The 20,515-nt window shown below is 38.4% G+C and overlaps 1 protein-coding gene across 2 annotated transcripts in view; it reads left to right on the plus strand.

Annotated features, from left to right (window-relative positions):
• Nucleotides 1-20,515, plus strand: part of fhit (fragile histidine triad diadenosine triphosphatase) — a 369,059-nt gene that overhangs the window by 298,686 nt on the left and 49,858 nt on the right. For both annotated transcript variants that reach the window (XM_034869177.1, XM_034869176.1), the window contains exon 7: nt 10,171-10,239. In XM_034869177.1, coding sequence (XP_034725068.1) covers nt 10,171-10,239 — 69 coding nt within the window. The remainder of the gene's footprint in view (nt 1-10,170; nt 10,240-20,515) is intronic.

A 20,515-nucleotide genomic window follows, 5' to 3' on the forward strand; every position in this document is an offset into this window, starting at 1 on the left:
ATGTATGAAGTGCTTTTATGCATGTTAAAACTCAAAACGGGTCCGTCGGGACCCTAACACCATAGGAAGGTTAAGAAATTTTGACATCTCTTAAGATTTGAACTCAATATACTGTATTTGACATTTTTGAAATAACATTCATGAAAGCAACCACATCATTTTTCAATTTCCAGTTGAAATGGAATCTCCACATGTTGAAGATGTTTGTGGTTAGTCATTGTTTACATGTGCATTATCTGTTTCCAGCTACAATGATAGTGCTATGGTGATCTTTATTGTACCCTAGTTGAGACAGCTCTATGGCAACTTACTGAAATGCCTATATTCACGGCAGGGTGCACATTGTATGGCATCTATTTATGCCTCCTTTCTTCTATTGTGTGAAAGGGATAAAGCTGGCAATCAACTCGCAATCTTCTATGCTTCTCTTATTGACAGCAAATCTCTTACTAAGATCAGAACCAAAAATATCTTAGTCTGTCTCTTAATACTTTCTGACTTCCCTGCCCTGTCCGTTGCTCTCAGCCCCAAGTCCATTGATTTGTACTGAACACGTACATCTTTCACAAATGCATTGATTCCATTTTTGATAAAAGCTTAGTGATTTTCTAAAACAGCAGGACTCTGTAGCGTTTAGCAAATGTTACAAAACAAGAAAAAGTATTTCCTGCATCAGAACGGTGAATGTGGCATGAGTGATAGTGTACTGTGTTTTCATGGTAATAAAGGAGCATGTCAGTCAGTGCAACAGTGATTACGTTTACATGCACATAATATTCCTGTTTTTGCCCTTATTCTGGAAAAGGCAAAATTCCGACTTAGCTGTTTAAATGGCTACTGAATGTGAACATCCCAGCAACATTCCCGTTTACATGCAGCCGTGCAAAATACGCTTTATTCATAGTTTTCCAGCAGTTGAGGACTTGTTGGACTGTGTGAACACAGCGTCCCTCTTTCATTCCTTCAACCAGCTTCTTGAAAAGGCCGGCGTAGCGATGTTTGCTCATATTCAAAAACTTGTTATCCAAGTCTTTGATGATGTCTAAAAGTAGTTGTGTCTCTAGATGTGTTTCTCCTTTTCTTTAGGCCATGCATCTCTGCTGCAGCCCTGCAAACTGTTGCTGGTTGGTTTGTGTACAGTAACCATGGCAACTCACAGAGAACCAGAATAATACCAAATAAATGCTAAATTCCTAAAAAGACCTTATTGGGAATATCTAAACGGATTATGCTGTTTACATGACCTGTAACGTTTATAAATAATATGTTCGGTAAAATAGTGGAATATTAGTGTGCATTTAAACGTACTCACTGGGAAGTTTTTGACAACAATGGGGCTCTATGGCACAGCTAACACAAAAATCCTTTGTGGTCAAATAGGGTTGTAAAATTGCACAATATTCCTTTATGAATAGAGAACCCATGCAATGTGCCCCTTCCCTTGCATTTGGATATTTAAATGTCTGGAACCCGCCACAAATGCACAAACTCTGCCGCGTAAGGCCACTACAATTTCCATTAACACCCATAGAGCTCAACAGTCCCACCCACAGCGGGTTCCGGAGATAAAAATACAATGCAATTTTTCCATTGACAACCGGGGTATAAGCCATAAAATTGTAACCGTCAATGGTAGACTTAAAACCAGCTACCACATGACTAAGCAATTGTACATGCTCAAAGAGATGCCAAAAGTTCATGGGGCACAAACTTTGTTTTGATATATCTTTTATTTGCGATGTCTTGGATAAGTACAAACCCTATCCCACAATCCCACAGTCATGCCTCTGATTGGTCTCATGTTGTTGAGGAGGGGGGGGGCTGTCGGTACCCAATATGTGAGCATGCGCAAGATGAGAATCTTGTTTCACAAGGATTTACATCACTGCACGAATCACCTGATCACCATCTGTTCCAAGCTTCTGCCGTTACTCTCCACCGGGAAGCTAATGTTAGTTAAGCTAACAGCTAATTCGACTAACCGCCAGCTGACAGTTTTGGTCTGTCTCAAATTGCGCACTTCCGTTCATCTCTTCTTTGTCTGGACAATTGGGAATTTTGCCAAGGGGAGAGCATTCCAGTCTGCTCTTGTCTGCTATCCATGTGCAGGGACTTGTCATAATTTACACCAAGCAGCACACGGTTTGTGAAACAATCGGTCTAAAACAACTGATTAGCTTGGGCTGGAAACGCGTGATCTTGAGGCTCTCAAACAACTACAACAACACGTTTCTTGGATTTATGAGAAAAAGCAACCTTTCTATTGACGTGCCTCAAAAGCCTACATCTACGTTTCCAATAGAATACAACGTCATGTTTACGACAGAAGACACGCATTTGAAACCCCTACCATACAAAGTTCTGTTTAAGAAATGTTAATAGTTTGTGCCCAACCTTTTGAATTGTTGGTGTTGTAGCATAGGCTATATTATGTCACCTATGCACCCGGATATCAGATAAATCAGTTTTTAAAGTGGTGTAAGACGAAAAGTAAATGTTGTTTTACACATTTGTCTTATGAGTTCTCCCAATACTTCACACAGACAGAAGCTTTTACGTTCAAGTAACGTTCGGACCAAAATACAAACACAGTGAAGTAAGATTCCAATGTTTCTTTATTATCAACGAGGTGGGCAAAACTGCATAAAAGAATCCATAGAAATGCAGGAGTTTAGTTTGTAACGACAGTAGCCACATAACCTGCCCTTCCCTGTATGCTTTCTTATTTACTTGAATAGGATAATAGCTGCCCAGTTGAAGCACTTTCATGTAAGGACTTTAAATAGTTGTATCTGCAAAACATAGAAAGTCTTATAAGACATAAATGGGCAGAGAAAAGCCCCCCTTACTCAAAGGGCAAATAATGAATCAAAGAAATGTGTTTTTGTAGCTGTTTGAGAGCCTTGAGATCACGCGTTTCCAGCCCAAAATAACCAGTTGTTTTAGACCAATTGTTTCACAAACCGTGTGCTGCCTGGTGTAATTTAGGACGAGTCCTTGCACATGGATAGCGCAGAGATGTAGCAGGAGATTATAGTGCACGATTTAATTATTATTATAAGCCTAAATCAAGGTAACAAGTTGTTTCGGTTTGCGCTGTTAAATTGTGATTCTTGTTCTACTGAGAGAAAACAAAGTTTTTTTTCACCAGAAACGTGAATGGTGTGTTGAATTAGTGGGCGGTGCAGTGGACTCTTATGCCATTATTTTTTGCCGAAGAAGGTTCGAAACCGGCGCAACATGGATCATCGTAGTTTCTTTTAAAACACAATTTTCCCGCTGTACATGTTATTGTAGTGTCGTGTTCAGATATTCTGTTCAGTTCAATACAGTTTATATTGAGCCGCGACATACAAAGGCCAGTAAAATGAATTTGTAGCAAATCTGTCGACGTGGGTAGCCGTTGAGGTTTACACGGCATCTAGACAGGCTTGGAAACCAGTAGGTGGAAAAACTAGAAGGCACATAACACAGGCAAACAATCAGCTCATCGCTATTTTTCTGTACATCGGAATATGTACAACTTGTTAAGATCACACATCTAACATTAAAATCTTCTACAGTGGGACAAAAGTTTAACACAAACAACAATATACTACAACACATGTAACGTTAGCTTAGAACTTCTTTGCCAATATGGTTAAACTGCCGCTGTTAGCTAGCTAAGGATCTGCTTGCTAGAATGTCAAATTATGGTACCAATAAAGGTTATAATTCATGGTTCGAAGATGGCGACCTTTGAGTGTGAAAAGTGTCCATCAATCTACAATCAACTTTCTGACTGTTTTGAGTGCACCATCCGAGTACTCTAATTGCACTGCATTTGACCGCACTTCGACAATGTGAATGCACTATGTACTCAAATAGTTAGTATTTAGAAGGGAAGTGCACGATTTGAGACCATTTGACTGTGTTTAGTTAACTCAAACTAAACACTGGGAAAAGCAGGCTATAGCTGATGTAACAGCTGTTATATATTGTAACCGTTATTTTCAGGTTTTATTTTGAGTCTTTTAAAGTTATTACATACTACATGCCTCAGCTAGCGGCTACCCAAATTACCGGTTAGCTAAAATTAACCTTAGTTTCCTTTATTCAGTGGTGTGTGGAGGTTTGTGGAATGAGTAGTTCCTTCGTTTGACACTGAAAATATGTACACGCTCTTGTACCTTTGACTTTTTTTTTAATTTTCTGTTCGTTTTTTCACTTGAAATGATATGTTGCATGTTTATGTTACATGGTTGCTGGTTAGCCTAAGGCTTGGTTTAAAACTCTTTAAATACGGATTTTAACAGACATCAATGGGAGAAATGAATGGGAAATTTACTTAACCCAAGGTCTCTCGGGAGAGGGGCGGGACTATTGAGCTCTATACCACCCTACCAGTTGCTGGAACACACACACGCACACACTCACACACACATACACACACACGCACACACACACGGACAGTGTCAAGGGGCTGCTGCCTCATTCACTCAGCAGTCATCAAGAAAGCCTTTGATAAATGGCTCTCCAGCCATGATGTGTTATTTTTTCTGCTTCAGAGGTTTTCCTCAAGGTAGGCAAATTTAATAATGCAGACATTATGTAAATGACCTAATTAAATAGAAAATGCATCCTAAAAAGAGCAGACGCCTCCAAACATGCTATCTTGTTTGTAGCATTTATAAACATTCATTCAGACTGCCTCCACAGTTTATCACAGTGTAGTAATGAAAAATGAAAAACAGACCCACAATTAGGTTATTATGCTCTTGATGATACTGTACATACACACAAGCAAAGAGACATCTCTGAACAAGGCCAAACATTGCGTGTGGGGTTTATTGCACATCACACAACACTAAACCATCTGAAGCTAATAGACAACTGGTAAATGTACTGTATCACAGCAATAGGACCAACAGCACTGTTAACCCTTATAACGCACTGTTCCACTTAAAGGTGGAAACCAGGAAAATGCCTAAAATATTTCTTAAAATATAAGAAATCTGAATAGGTGGCACAGAGATCTATTGTGGGTACATCTGCAGGTATTTTAGGGTAAATGAAGAAAGGGAAAAAGGAGAAATTGATGTTCACCTAAATAATAGCAAACCCAATTTAAGAATTTTTTTATAACTAAGATCCTGTAAACAATATAATGGACCTTGATCTTGAGTCTCTAAATTGTTTATAATATAAAAAAGCTCAACAATTATATCATGTTTAGAGTGTACATACACCCTAACCTGATTCCGTCAAATACTTCTTTTACATGCACATAATATTCCAGTTTTTGCCGTTATTCCAAAAGGGACGATATTCTGTTTACACAGCTAATGAAAGTGAATATTCCACTAATATTCCCATTTACAGGCAGCCGTGCAGAATACGATGTATTCAAAGTTTTCAGCCGTGCAGGACTTGTTGGACTGTGTGAACACAGCGTCCCTCTTCCATTCCTTCAACCAGCTTCTTAAAAAGGTTGGCACATATCCCAAAACCTGTTAATATCCAAGTCTTTGATAGTGTCTAAAAGTAGCTGTTTCTCCTGCTTATCGGGCCTGCAGCCTTTAGCTGTTGGCTGGTTGGTTTGTGTTCAGTAACCACGGTCACAGAGCTGACTGTAAGCCGTAACAGGCAAGAGGCCTTACACTGTCTCAAACTGCAGTAAAAACCTGAGTAGTTTTACTTTGATGCAGATTCCGAGTGTGATGTATACATGTCCAAAGAATGCCTCTGAAACCCGAATAATACCGGAACATCCCGCATGTCTTAATTAGTAAATGTTTTTTTGGGAAAAAGGCATTATTAAGAATATCCAACCGGAATATGCTGTTTACATGATCTGTATTAAATTCAGAATATTGTCATATTCAGAATATAGTGCAATTATTTGTGTGCATGTAAACATACTCACTGGGAGACTGCTGGCCAAAACTGCAGAATAGAGCAGTATCAATCAAAGACGGATATAAATAAGGCCTTTTTTATCGGTTACATTCATCAAATAAAAAAAAAAATCTTTTTGTTATGGCCAAGTTCCAATCAGGCACTGGGGACATTCAACATTATACTTCGACAATCTAGTATGGTGAAGCAGGGTAAATTAAAAAATGAAATAAGGAAGTGAACAGCTTTCCTTCATCAAAAAGGGATGTCAAATAGAAATGTTAAAAAACATCAAAACATTACAGTTTACAGGTCACTGTGCACATGTGACAGTATTTAAAAAAGGGTTTTTGTTGTGATTTATTGTTTTGAAATTACAGAGTTTCAAAGTCAAAAGAGTGATGCAAAAGATAGAAGTTAACATCCAATAAAAACAGTTAAGTGATGTGTTAGTTGTATGATCTTGGCTTAAAAATAAACAATAGGAAATTCAGTGGCTCTAGAGGCCAGAGAGCGTAAAGGTGCTCATGAAGACGCGTAATGTTTCCATGTACATTCTAACTGAAAAGGGCCGAAAATCACGGAACATTACAAAATAACGTTTCCACTTCACTTACTGGCATATGTCTGTGTTGTTGACTATGAAAAAATGAAATTATATCCACTCATATTCCGTAAAGGTTTGCTCATTTATGTGGATAATGTTACCAGCTTTCACACACTAATAATTCAATTTGCAGGCTACTTAACCTCTGTTAAACATGAGGATGGGAATTTACTGAAAAATCCATTTAAGAGATATTTTCAGTCATCCTCTGTATATGCTATGGATGAAATATCTTACTCACTGTCCAACAACAAGATCGGCACGGAAAAATGCAACAGTATCTGTGAGTCCGTAGTTGCTAAGGCTCAAACATCCATGGAAGGGACAGGAGGTGGGACTCACGGATCCATCTCCCCAGGAAAAAACCCTGATTGATCCCGTGGATGATTAGGCTATGTGGTGAACAAGGTGTACCCGGTCCAGCAAACACAGGGCTGTCTTGGCTGTCTTGATTCTGCACACATCTCTGTTACTGAAGTCCTATTTACTAGTTCATTATTTCATTCATGCGTGGCGTGCACTGTCACCCGCCGTGGAGACGCTGGCCTCACTAACCTCTCCTCCTCTAAGTTGGATCTCCTATACGTTGGACTCAGTTTCACTGAGCGTACTAACACTTAGAAAATAAATGGCATTACATCAGTGAGTTCAAAGTGTTTATTGTGTGTAATTTGGACTGACACTGAGATGCATGTTGTTCTGTATCTGGTGTGACGCTGCCACTATTGGCTTGATTCCCACTTTGACTTTTTTTTCTATTTCTGCCATGGTTCGGTGCGTTCACTGCCCGGTCACCATTTGCCACTCTGGGCGTTTTCTTTTATTGCTTATTTGAGATGACAAACCTCCAAACAGAACATTTGTCTTCTTGCCTCCACCTCAGAGATCAGCGCGTCCAACGTCACAACACATTTTTTTTGTCTGCAGCGGGATGACCCCTAGTGATTGGACAAAGAATGATGTTGGAGGCACATATAGAGTAATTTCCACGTTAATTTATAGGAGGAGGCAAGGCAGGGTCGGTGGCTCATTTACGTGCGCTCAACTTCACGTTGATTGTGATGTATGAAGGAAAGGTGTGCAGGACCTGGCATATGCCTGGTTTTATACATGAGAATATTTCTGTGAATAGGTATATTTCATGTTTTGGCCATACGCCATCTTCTGGTATGAAAGCTGCACAATCTTTTATACATGAGGCCCCTGGAACTGTGACATTTCCCTTAATACGTTTTCTTTTTCATTTCCCTTAATACTTTTCCTGTTTGATTTTTTTTTTGTAATCCAGTTAAAATTTCCATTAACGCACAGCCCTAGTACGAGTTGAAATGTTGTTAGTCCACAGTACCAATATTTTTGAACAGTCCATTACAAAGGTTTTAGCTGTTTGTCAGGGCATTGAAGAATAATAGATACAAGGCCAACAAGTTTCCTGATGTATCCTCAAGCATATGCAGTAATGTCACTACTCTCATTAAAGCTTTGTGTGTCTGGATTTGCTGTTCATGCCAGAGAAATGTTTTCAGGACTCTACGTGTTGAAGGATGCACTTTGTGATGATTGAAGGGATTGATATTGAGGATGTCAGTAGGAACTGAACAATGGCTGCTCATTTTATTCATGTCATATCCATTATGTGCACTTGTTAGCTGTATATTCACAGACACCATCATAACCACTCAGATGTGGCACCAAGGGCCTTTTTAGTTATTGTTGATTTTAAAGTCATTGTTCCCAGGAAGACAAGGCAGCCTTTTTTAACACTGTCAATAAAAGCTCCTCTGTTCCTGTGTGGGTTCATCCCGAAAGCATGAAGAAGTCTTCTACATCTTAACTTGAATTTTTCAGGCTAAGAAACATTGTTAGAATAGGCCTGTCCCTCAACCTCAAGACTATGAGTCTTGTAACATGTCATTTATCACAGCTTGGGTCCTACTGGTCCAGTTCTCTGCAACAAGGCTCTTAGCACTGGTCCAACTGGGGGGCTAACTGGTCCAGGGCTAACTGGTCTTGGAATCTAAAATCTATTCTACATCCTACTGGTGTTGAACTCAGCAAAGCTCTTAGCATGGGTCCAACTGGTCTCCAACTTGTCTCAAACTCTGTACCAAGGCCAAGTCTAACTGATCCCGGAATTTAAAGCAAGGCTCATAGCCCAGGTCCGAACTGGTCTATAACTCTACAGAAAAACTTTGATTCCACATCCTAGTGGTCTTGAACTTTGCAGCAAGGCTCTCAGCTACCACGCTCTGTGTCCATGTCCTCTAGAATGAAACACAGAAGCGTTTTTTGATCTGATTGCTCCATTTGTTTGTGGATTCCACTCAAATCACTGTCAAAACATATTTCCTGTTTAGGTTTTACGCAAACTGTGATGTTTAAGGTACAATGAGTACCCTATTAAGGGTAGGGTAGCTTTGACATGCTTAACCCTTGTGTTCTCCTTGTGTTGTTGTTTTTCCATGTCAATGTTCTTTTTAATTCCCCAAAATAACATTATTGATTCCACACAATGTTCTTTGGCAAGTACAAATCTCTACTTTCATTAATTTTGGGGCGTCTTATTCAATTTAATAGAATTTGGAGAAAACAATTGAAGTGCTTTTGAAACATTATTGATTGAAAGTTGAAATATTCCAGTCTGTGATTAACCATCAACATACATTTCTTTAATTTTAGTCTAAATAATTCCTAATTACCGCTTTACTAACTCAAACATTAGTTATAATTTCCTAAAAATTAGGTTAATTTATCATAAATTCCAAAGTTAAAACTAAAACTTAAGATAATAAGTTAGTGTTATGAAGTGTTGAAAATGTGGAAAAAAAAGGACAAAAACGAAAGAAAAAGTAAAAAATATTGATTCAAAAGTGTCAACAAAAGTGTTGACTTTCAATTTTGACGGGAAGACAACAAAACTGTTAAAAAAAACAGTGTTGCCAACTCTTTTCCAACAAAAGCCCTTAGCACTAGCTCCAAAAGTTGCTAAAAGGGCTAGATGACGTCATACGACCAATTGCATATTGGTGCCATCGTTGTGAATCATGTTAATAAAGGTGAGTAGTTGTGAAAGGGAAGAGGTAAGAGAGACCCTGTGCTGTTGGCAGGAGAGCCGTCTCTAAGCTTAAATACAGTACTTGCTGCTTATTGTACAACCACACATTAACGTTAAGACTTAACTAGGTTCTGATGGAAGTATTAGATCAATGTGTTTCAGGGTAAACAGCTTATTGTTTCTACTTTAGGGAGTGTAGCGTGTGTGTTTTTTGCTATGTGTGTGTTCTGTCAGATAAATCAGTTTCTTAGGGACTTTACCATATTATAGATGCAAAGTAAATAAAAGTTAACCATACAGACGGCCAGGTTTGTGACAGCAGGGGGTTGACACCAGAAGGGGGGAAGTAAATGAAACCTTTAAAAGCATAAAAATAAGGAGTCTCTGTGGTGTGCAGGTAGCACGCTTGTTGAAATGCACAGTCACCCTCCTGTGATTTGTGCCACGGCAGTGACGCTCCGCTCTGGCTTATCCAATGTACTGTGAAGTAATGAAGACTCTCTATGGAAAGCGTCTCTGTCACATCAGTCTGTCAGACAACTCCCCGGTGAAAAAAGTACCAGTTTGGTTTCTCTAGACCGAGTACCACATTTAAACCATGGCCTTCTCTTGTTTGTTTGTTTGCTCACAGCACGTCCACGTCCATGTGCTGCCCAGGAAGGCGGGGGACTTTGAGCGGAATGACAGCATCTACGATGAGGTCAGTTGGCAGATTTTAGACCATCCTATCTACTTAATGCTTGCACATTGCAAATGCAAAAGACAACTTGTGTCCGACCTATACTACGCATGGCTGGACTACTTCTCTGCTGATAGTCACACCATGAGCAGCAGTAGAATAGATGATGACATATAAGTTAAGTAGACACTATTGTCCTAATATAAAAAAAAAAAATACAACAACATTGTGAATTCCCCTCCCAGCAGTGCTTAAAAAAAAGTATATTGCACGCATGATTGCATTAGGGCTCTAAGATATGAGGAAATTATATAATTATGATTATTTTGACTGATATTGCGATTGACAATATTAGAGGGAATGATCATTTTTTATCATTATTCTCATTTTCATTGAATAATATCAAAATTTAAAACATCTAAATGATTTATAGTGTGATTCTTGCAAGGATCTGTACAAATCAAAGATTTTTTATTTAGTCTTTATGATATGATGTGTAAGCCGGGACTTCCATGCAGCCCCACAATACTTACAAATACCAACAATAAAAGTACAAAATAAAACAGTATGGTTTACTTTTAGTACTACTTTGTTATCTGCAAGTGCCTTTATAATTTCAAGTGTCTATTGTAAAATTAAATGTTCCAGAAGATTCCAGCCCATAAATAATTTATAAACAGTTACTGTATGGTTTGGTTTACACTCAAATATATTGCTCCCAAATTAAAACCTGTTAAAATGAACAGAAACAAAAAACATAGTTTATTATATTCTCAGTCATCCAGGTCAGGGCATGAAGAGGTGTTGCCATTGAAGAGGTTTTGGAAAAACAAAAAAAGTCCAGTGTAAAATACTGCTAGAATGACACCACAGCAGCAGTTTGGCTGTCTTCTTTTATTACCTTGTATTTTAGCTGAAGGAAATACCAGCATACTTTCAAGCAAGGACACGTAACGTTTGAACGAAATACGCTCAACTCAGGACACAGTAGCTATAGGAAGAATCACTATTTCACTGCAGTGCATGGATATAAAAGTGCAGGGTGTGAGTGTACCGATGTAAAAAAAAATAATAAAATAAAAAATACAGTTTGGACCAGATTCAAATCCGCTATGCTATGCTGCTCTGCTCAGAGTGACGTGTTGGCATGTCATCAGTGTTCCTCCCCTGAACAACATCTGAGAGAAGGTCCACTACAATATACAGTGGTTTGAGAAGGTTTACACTCCCAGGCTAAAGTTGATTAAAAAGAGGAACAAAAAAACAATTTTTGGAAATTGATTTTAATGCCTTAATTCAAAATATGTAGGAAAATCTAACCTTGTAAGGAAAACAATTTTCTTTGTGAGGGAATAATGAATTGTAAATACATAAATGTTCTTCCTTAAAATACAGGGGGCATAAGTATACACCCCTACGTTAAATTCCCATAGACGCAGGCAAATTTGTATTTTATTTCATGGATCAGGATATTGTGTGTGTCCCTTGGCCTTTGGAATTAAAACACCCCCCCCTCCCCATCATTACATACCCTATACCATACCTAGAGATTGGCATGGTGTTATTTCAGTTAGCTTATTAGCTGGTTTGATTTGCATTGAGAGATGATCTTATGGAAAGTTCCCCATGCCTATGTCTGGGTATGGTGAAGGGTATGTGATGATGTGGGGGGGGGGGTAGAGCTATTTTAATTCCAAAGGCCAAGGGAACTTTATCAGGATGCATAGTATCCTGGATCCATGAAATAACTGGCCTTTAACAATAAAAATCTACTTCATCTATGGGAATTTAACAGAGGGGTTTGTGTACTTATGCCTTACTTACATACTTATTTTATTCTTCTTTTTAATCAACTTTAGCATGGGTCTGAAAACTTTCTCAAACCACTGTATCCTATCATAATCAAACTTGTTCTTAATAGAGTAAATGTGCTTTCAATACACCTTTTATGAAAAAAAAAGTATGTCCGCCAAATTGTGAAAGTGCTATGCAGGCTGCAGGTAGGAAGGACCAAAGAAAACAGTCCAACTATCTGTACTATATTGAATTGTAAAGCATCATATCATTGAATCTTGTCATTTTGCATTAGAGGACATTGCTTTGAATCAAAATATGTTGAATCTCCCTGTATTGCAATTGAAAGGGGAAGGGGATCACATGAATAGTTGCTGCACATCTATCTTTAATGTATCGGATCGTTAACAATGCTTAAAGATGCTTACTATCGGTTTTAGACTGCAGATGCTAGTAGACAGGGGATTTAAAGCTACAGCCCTACTTTATCTGGCTCTGGTAGTAGCTTAGGATGGCTAAAGTTAGCAGCGTTTACGTAGATGTTACTGATATAACTAGCCACTTATTTGACTTTATGTCTCGTCTCTATTTCTACCATAGCTACTACTGTAGGTTTTGTCACAAACATTTAGATGGTTTCACTACATATGGTAACAATTAAACTCGTTCCTTTAAAGATTGCTTTTTGGGGCATTTTAGGCCTTTATTCGACAGGACAGCTGAAGACATGACAGGGTCACAGGTCGCAGTCGAACCTGGACCCGCTGGGTTGAGGAGTAAACCTCCATATATGAGACATCTGGGCGCCCAAACTCGTTCCTAAGAGGGAGATGGGTTTGCTGCTTTTGCTTCTTGTGCTTGTGGTTCCTCTCTACCCTGGATGTTTCATAAGATCTACATGATATCTATAAAAAGTTGCCTATAAAAAGTTTGAATGCTTGTTGAACTGAGGAAGACCTGCTTGAACAATACCCACCACTCTGCATTCCTCTAAATGCAATGATCACATTGGTAACCTCTTTGATTTAAAAGTTGCCGGGGCATCTTTGCTTCTTTTTCTGGCTGATGGCACTCTAGCCCATACCTAGTTCCCCTTCGCCCCCACTAGACAAAACATACATATATAAATACATAACTAAATCAAAACAGCAGCGGGATGGTGGAACCATTCATCTTCTAGTGCTGCACAATTGGCATTGTTCTCCAGGAGCGAGCCTCCTGTGTGTTACTGCAGGAATTTTAAAAAAACACAGAATTCACTGCTAATGAACTGATTCACCTGTGGCTCCTAATAACTTTAATTAAACATCTGAGAGATGAGTATGAACAAATATCAGTGGGCTCTACAGCCCCCTGGAGCCTGAATCTCCAAACCAATGAACCACAACACTTCAATAAGAAAATAATGAACATGCCTTTCAGGCTGTTTTAAATTTCACTCTGACATTTTGAATTTGTAACAAGAGAGTCTGTAGCAAATGAATATCAATGACTGGTGAGTTTGATATGAATATTCCAATAACCACGTTTAATGAAAAAGAACTTCACTATGCTTCCCTCGTTGTGCCTGGGGGGAGAAATGAAACGTGCAGTTCCACAGCTGAGTCCCAGCAGCAAAATATAAATAGGTATGTTTTTAATTTGCATGTGATCATAAGGGTTATTGTGAGAGCAGCGGCATTGCCGCCATTTATATTTTCCATGTCACAGCCAGCAAATGAGAACATTTTTCTCTGAGCTGTTTTCTTTGCAATGAATAATCGCTCAGGGTTTGTTCCCCTCATACCTTACCACTGTTAAGTGTTTTTTAGATATAACATGTTTATCTGTTCATAAAGACTATTTAAGAGGCAATAGAGCAGGTGAAGCTCTTTTTTTCTCTACACTGTAAAAATGGGAGGAAATGCAAACAGTTTAATGCTGCACTTATGGATAATATTGCATGAGTCAACTGTCTATTTCTGACTTAAAAAAACAGAAATGACATGTTTACCATTTCACCTTACCATGCAGATGGGTGAAGAAGAATCTAAGCTGATTAAATGAGTGGAGGTAGAAACGTAATGAATGCACATGCAGCACAGAAGGCCTCACTAAATAGTTTGATTGATTATGAAAATGATTTAAATAATATGCCTTGATGGGACTAAAGACTGTATAAAATATAAACAGTCTCCGTGACGTTACCCATAGGTTTCTGAAGGCCAATATGAAGCTCAAAGTGGGCAGCTCCCGGTGGAACTGCATATCCCTGTGTTGTAGTTTGTATTATAGCCGCCCCAACATAAAATCACGATTATCTAACACAATGATTCTTTGCTTTTTGGAAAGATGTTGCAAATATTGAACTTAAAAAACAGTGAAAACACCTTAAACTGTGACATTTCCCTTAACACTTTTCCGGTTTGAACTTTTTTTTCATTCAGAACAAAAGAAAAAAAACGTTTCTTACATTGTTTTTGTGATAGTTTGGAGCCAACATCATAATCGGCATTTAAAGTTTTGATTAATTGCACAGACCTAGATTGTATGTTTGCACTTCAATTCAACTGTATGTATAGTAGGGTGGGAATCACCAGAAGCCTCCTGATACGATATCATCACAATGCTTACACCACGATACAATATTATTACAATTTTAAACATATTGCAATATTCTGCAATATATTGCAATATATAACCTTTTTTCCATTTCTAATTTTTCCCAATTTCAAATGATGTCCCCAAAGGAAACTTTTGTCAACATCTTTTTCATCTAAAAAGATGCATTTCTCTGTTTTCTGATTATCCAGCAGGCAAACTGACCAACCCATATAAAATAAAAGATCCATACTTGGCGCCTGTGTATCGATAAAGTATTACTACTGAAAATATTGCAAAACTTTGCTGTACCAATTTTTTCCCCCACCCCTAATGTCACAACAGACTCAGGACAATTTACAGATAGGGTAGGTTTAGTCCACACTCTCCTTGGCAGAGACCCAACCATTCCCCCAGGAGCAAGCATTGTGCTGTTTAAAGCTGTGGGTTAACTGCGGTTTTGGTTATGTACAGTAATGGATGAAATAATGCACTTTTCCTCACATTGCTGATTTTGGTCTGGTTAGGCAATACTAATACAGATTTCAATATTAGGCCAGTCGAGACACTTACCTGAACATGCATGTGATAAACATATTTCACGATGTCTCCAAAATGGAAAGGGTCCAGCACGCTCGGTTCATTTTAAAATCTAGCCATTTGAATTTGAATAATGCAATTTCTGGCACACGCATGGTAATTCTCAGCTGATTGGTGACATTGAGGAAGCGTTCAGGGAATGACACAAGGACTCCTCCTCTGGGAACTGAGACACAACAATTCACCCAAGATGCATGCATTCGGTGTGACACCGGCGAGGAAAAAAACCTGGTACTTGTAGTTAATCACATCTGAATGTGATAATATGAGATGTCATCTGTTGTCTATCCGCTGTGCACTGAGAAATGTCTGGATGCTTTGGTGCCCATGATGTAATTCCTGACTGCAGACCCTTTTGTTGCTTACATCCCCTTTCCCTCTACATGTTTGCTATCTCTCTCTACTGCTTGTCAAATAAAGGCAAAAGACCAAAATAATCATCTTAAAAAACAAGCTGGCATTTTAACAATGCTAAGTCGCGTGAAGGCATTAGTAACTGCTGTTAGAGTCCAACCAGAGTCTTTATTGTACTCTATTGCTGTTCAGTAATGCTATGGAAATGAGTTCATCAAGACGAGTACATGTGTAGAAAGTGTTTAGTCAGTTTCAATATCATAAGGCATTGATTTTAAATTATCAGAAAGCAGGGATGCTTCAAATAGAAACATTTAACATAAAGGCCTGCTTTCTTTCTGCACTTAAAAGCAAAGGCCACTTTTACTACAAAAAAGCCAGTGGTTGCTAATGTTTCACCACCGTCAGGGCCCACTGTTCTTACAAAAGTAGGTAGAGTTTAGAAAATTGCAAATTGAATATGTGGGTCTTTTTCAACATCTTTCAGAAAGTCACTAACAAAATGTGCACATAAGTATGAAGTACAGCGCAATGAAGTACACTACTTGAGACACAATATACTTGAATGAAGGTGCAATAACAAAGTGAATTTCCGAAACAGCTCCTCGCAGTAAGACAGGTAAAAAGCAATTTATTACCTCTGTCCCCAGATGCAGATAGTGCATGACAGAGAAGCCACAGTAAACAGGCTGTTTATCGCTGTAAAGAGAAGGGATGGGACTCGGGAGTGCAGTTGCATTGTCATTTCATTTAGATGAGGTGGAGCAGCACGGGAGTCCAGTGCTGTACGGTCTATCCAGCGGGCTGACAGCAGCTCTGTGAAAGAAAATACAGTCAGCAGCTAAACATTGTTGGAGCTTTCAGTCTCTGTGTTTGCTCAGTCCCCCTGTCTCTTCCTCTGTCTCTCTGTTGGTATATCTGTCTCCCTCTGATGTACCAGATGGCACATTCAATTTTCTTTACAGCTTCACCTTGCCCAAAAACCGCTGTCATAACTCATCATACTTGCTTTGTGAGTCTTGTTTGTATCTTTTTTTTAATCATTTTTGTAATCTTTTCTTTTTTTTACTTTTTACCTTTGCTTTGTTTATTTTAGTCATTTGAAACCCCTAAGCAATAGACGCAATGATAAGTGATCTATTTCAGTCTCTGTAAAGCTCTTGCTGTTTTTCACAGCACCATGAGCCTTCTTGAAATCCATACATCTGACATTCATGGCTGCAGCAGATATCTCTCAAGCAGTCATGTCACAATTTGATAAACTATGTTCAAATAAAGGGCAAATCAGACTAAAAGTCTGAAGCCTGTCATGCCTGTAGATTACTCAGTAATTTCTAGTGATCATTTTGCTGCTCTTAGAGTCTCACAAATAGTGGAGTTAAAAATATCCTTCTTGTCCTGAGGGGGGCGCTGAAAGAATGGTCATGGGGTCATTATAATCAAAAGTGTTCAATCACTGAAAAGAGCTCAGCTACCCAATCTGAATTTAACGGGTTCCAACAAAAGATAAGGTTTTAGGTCAGGTTTGGGATTTTTTTTTAGCTTAAAGCTTTGGGTTAACTAGAGTGATACGGTCAGTAATGGATGAAATAACGCACCCCCATCACCCACACAGTAACACAGTGTTTCAGCACACCGCTGATTTTGATCTGATTGTGCAGTTCTGATACAGATTTTAGTATTTGGCCAGTGGAGACACTGGGAGCATAAATGTGATCCACAACTTTAGGGCAGCGGCTTCCCAATACTTAGGGATGGGCAAATCAAGCTTTGTGAAACAGTGTCTTAGTTTTCTGAGCCCACTAGATGGCGATCTTGGTTTTAAATTCAGTACATTCTTAACTATTTGTTGAACAGAGAGCACCATCTAGTGATCTCAGAAAATAAAGACACTGGTTCACAAACCTTAATCACTACTTGTACATGTATCCACAGTATGCAGTGTATGTATATACTGTATGTATATTTATATATGTGTGCATATATGAATAATATGAATATATATTTATATATACAGTATGTGAATATATATATATATATATATATATATATATATATATATATATATATATATATATATATATATATATATATATATATATATATACTGTATGCACATACATATACTTATATATACCTATACACACACATATATTTATAAATACAGTGTATATATACAACATTATACATATACATACTGTATGTATATTTATGTACATATACATAGATATAGATATACTGTATATGTACACATATGTACTGTATATACCGAACTATATATATATATATATAGATTGGTGTAGGCTGCTCAGCCAAAATGATTTCAAATCAAGCCTGAAGGATGTGGGAAAAACACATTCAACTACAATTGAATGGATGTAGAGTGCAGCCTTCAGAAAGTTAATATTCAGCAACAGAAAAGCCAGAGGAAACTGTGCCACAATGGAAGACAAGTGAGTTAAAGTAGTTCAGCAATACTGACAAAAAACATCATTGATTAAACTAAATCAAATCAATTTTGTGTAAATGATTATCAGATGAGCAGGTGGCACCTTGTAAATTAGCCTCGGCCACAGTGTATGTTATGTTAAAGCGCTTTGGGGAGTTCAGACTAGAACAGTCTATACTAGAATACTATCCATTTACATTACTATGTTAGAACTGTGCAGTTTTCTTAAGATAACACATTCTCTGAGTCTATTATACCTCTTCCCTGGTCTCCACAGGGTCTCATGTGTAGCACTCGTCATTGAAAAAATAGCTTCAAACCAGTTGGGTACTTTCACAAAACTATGACAAAGATAACATTAATTGGCGATAGTGAGAAAGTGCCAAAGGGTGTGTGTGTGTGTGCGTGTTTGTGTGTGTGTGTGTGTGTGTGTGTGTGTGTGTGTGTGCGTGCGTGCGTGTGTGCGTGTGTGTGTGTCAGAGACAAAGAGAAAGCAGTAGAGAGATTCTATGTGATTTGCTCTTTCATCCATTCCTTACCATGCCCCTACAATTTGAAATGCGGTGAGCCCTGGAATGTGCAATGAAATGATTCATCCAAAAGGTCACTTAGGATAAGTGTCAAAACCTGATTAGAGAGGTGAACGTCAGCAATATGATTGTGCAGACAGACACAGTGTTAAAAAGAACACACAAAAAAAGATTATAACCCACTGAGTTCACAGTTAAGGCTGACAAACTCTCTTCTCAAGTTTATATGGATGAATGATTGCTTAAAATAGCTACCAAGTGTGTAGATCAAGAGTGTTTCTCAGAAAATTTGTGTGTAAAAGCCTGCTTTCTAAAAAGAAAAACATCTTTTATAAGACACCAGTTAAGTCAGTAAACTAATCCGGAGCAGAGATGTACTCAAAAGAAAATGAAAAGTCAGGCTTTAGGTAATTTTCTGCTGAAAACAAACAAAAAGGTGCCCTTTCGTTGGGGGTAAAACCAAATATTGTGTTCAGAGTCAAAGACCTTGGAATCCAAAGAGTTTACAAGCAAAGAGGTTAAAAACCGCTATTTCTGTCCCACATTGTTACACTACTTCAGTGAATCAGAGCACAGCCACTCAGCGTAGGACTACACTACTGAATGTGTTGAGGTAATGTAATTTTCTATTATTTTCTTAATACCATATCCTGAGCTAAAGGCATTAGACCTCAGAAAGGTCAATTAATCATTTTCCAATTTTTTACCTTTTATTCAACTGTAGGGTGCAAGAAGCCAGTTACCACTGGTCTGACAACTAGAGCTGGAGCTCTTTAGAGATACTTGGAGTCACAAAGGCTTCAAAAGCCACCATATGGTCAGCAGGATAGACTGTGAAAACTGTGACTATAAGGCAATGTTGTGGTACTCAAGATCCGTCTTGGTCTCGAGACAGGTCTTGAGACCACTTTTTAAAACTCTCAGTCTCTTCTCGGAAACAAACAAATTTTTAGTCTGTCTTGCCTCGGTCTCAGATAAAGAGGACTCAGGATTTTATTTCAAGACCGTTCAGGACCACAAAAGTCTTTTTAATTATGATATCAAGGCATTACTCATGGTACACTAATGGCAATAAAAGCGGCGAATGAAAAGGACACCTAATGTGTTTTCTCTGGGTGTTTTTTTGAAGGGAATGTAGATCTTTCAGATCCTTTTGAGGAGTACCAATAGTTAGAATTTTCCACATTTTATCATGTCATGCAGTTTGGGACTCACACTTGTCTGGTCTAAGCCTTGCATCAGTCTTGATACACTCTGGTATAGTGATGACTTGGTTTAGGTTGTCTTGACTACAACATTGTTTCTTTTGTGGCTTCTTATAAGTGTCAGAATAGATCCAATACAAGAGCGTCAATAATCAAAAAATACAACATGCTATACTGCAGTAGTTATTGTACTTTGACCTTTGTCTTACCGTTTTAAACAATAGGATCAGTCCACACTGGCTGTGAAACGATGCCTTCCTCCTTCCAATGTAAGATGGCGGACAAAATCTACAATCCTTGCTCATTGCAAAACTGCATTTTAAAGTTCAGCCAGGGTTCATTTGAAACTTCAGCAGTTTCAATTAGCCAAATCATCACAGGCTTTTCTGTGTTCTGTACAAAATACGCCTTTAAACTAAAAAAAATAGCTTATTAAATCCCTCCAATTCAAGAACAATAATAAAGTTTATGTAAGACATCATGTTTAGTTGATTGTAAACCGATCAGCTGTTTGATCAGCTGAGAGCCAGGTGTTTTCCCTCATGCCCCTGGTCTTGCAGTCAGTGGAAAGCAACTGCAGCGCCCTGCTGTAAAAACTGCGGCCGCAATGATAACCTCATCTTGTGAGGTTATCATTGCCCACATGTGCATGACGTCAGAAGAAGTCATGATAAAGTCGGACACAAATCTAACCGGCATAAATTGTGATTGTGGTGATGGATTCTGCGCAGGCCTGGCTCATTTCGAACAAGCTTATTGTGAGATGTTATGGCACAGAGCTAACA

The sequence above is a fragment of the Etheostoma cragini genome, chromosome 4 (assembly GCF_013103735.1).
Source record: "Etheostoma cragini isolate CJK2018 chromosome 4, CSU_Ecrag_1.0, whole genome shotgun sequence".
NCBI lineage: Eukaryota > Metazoa > Chordata > Actinopteri > Perciformes > Percidae > Etheostoma > Etheostoma cragini.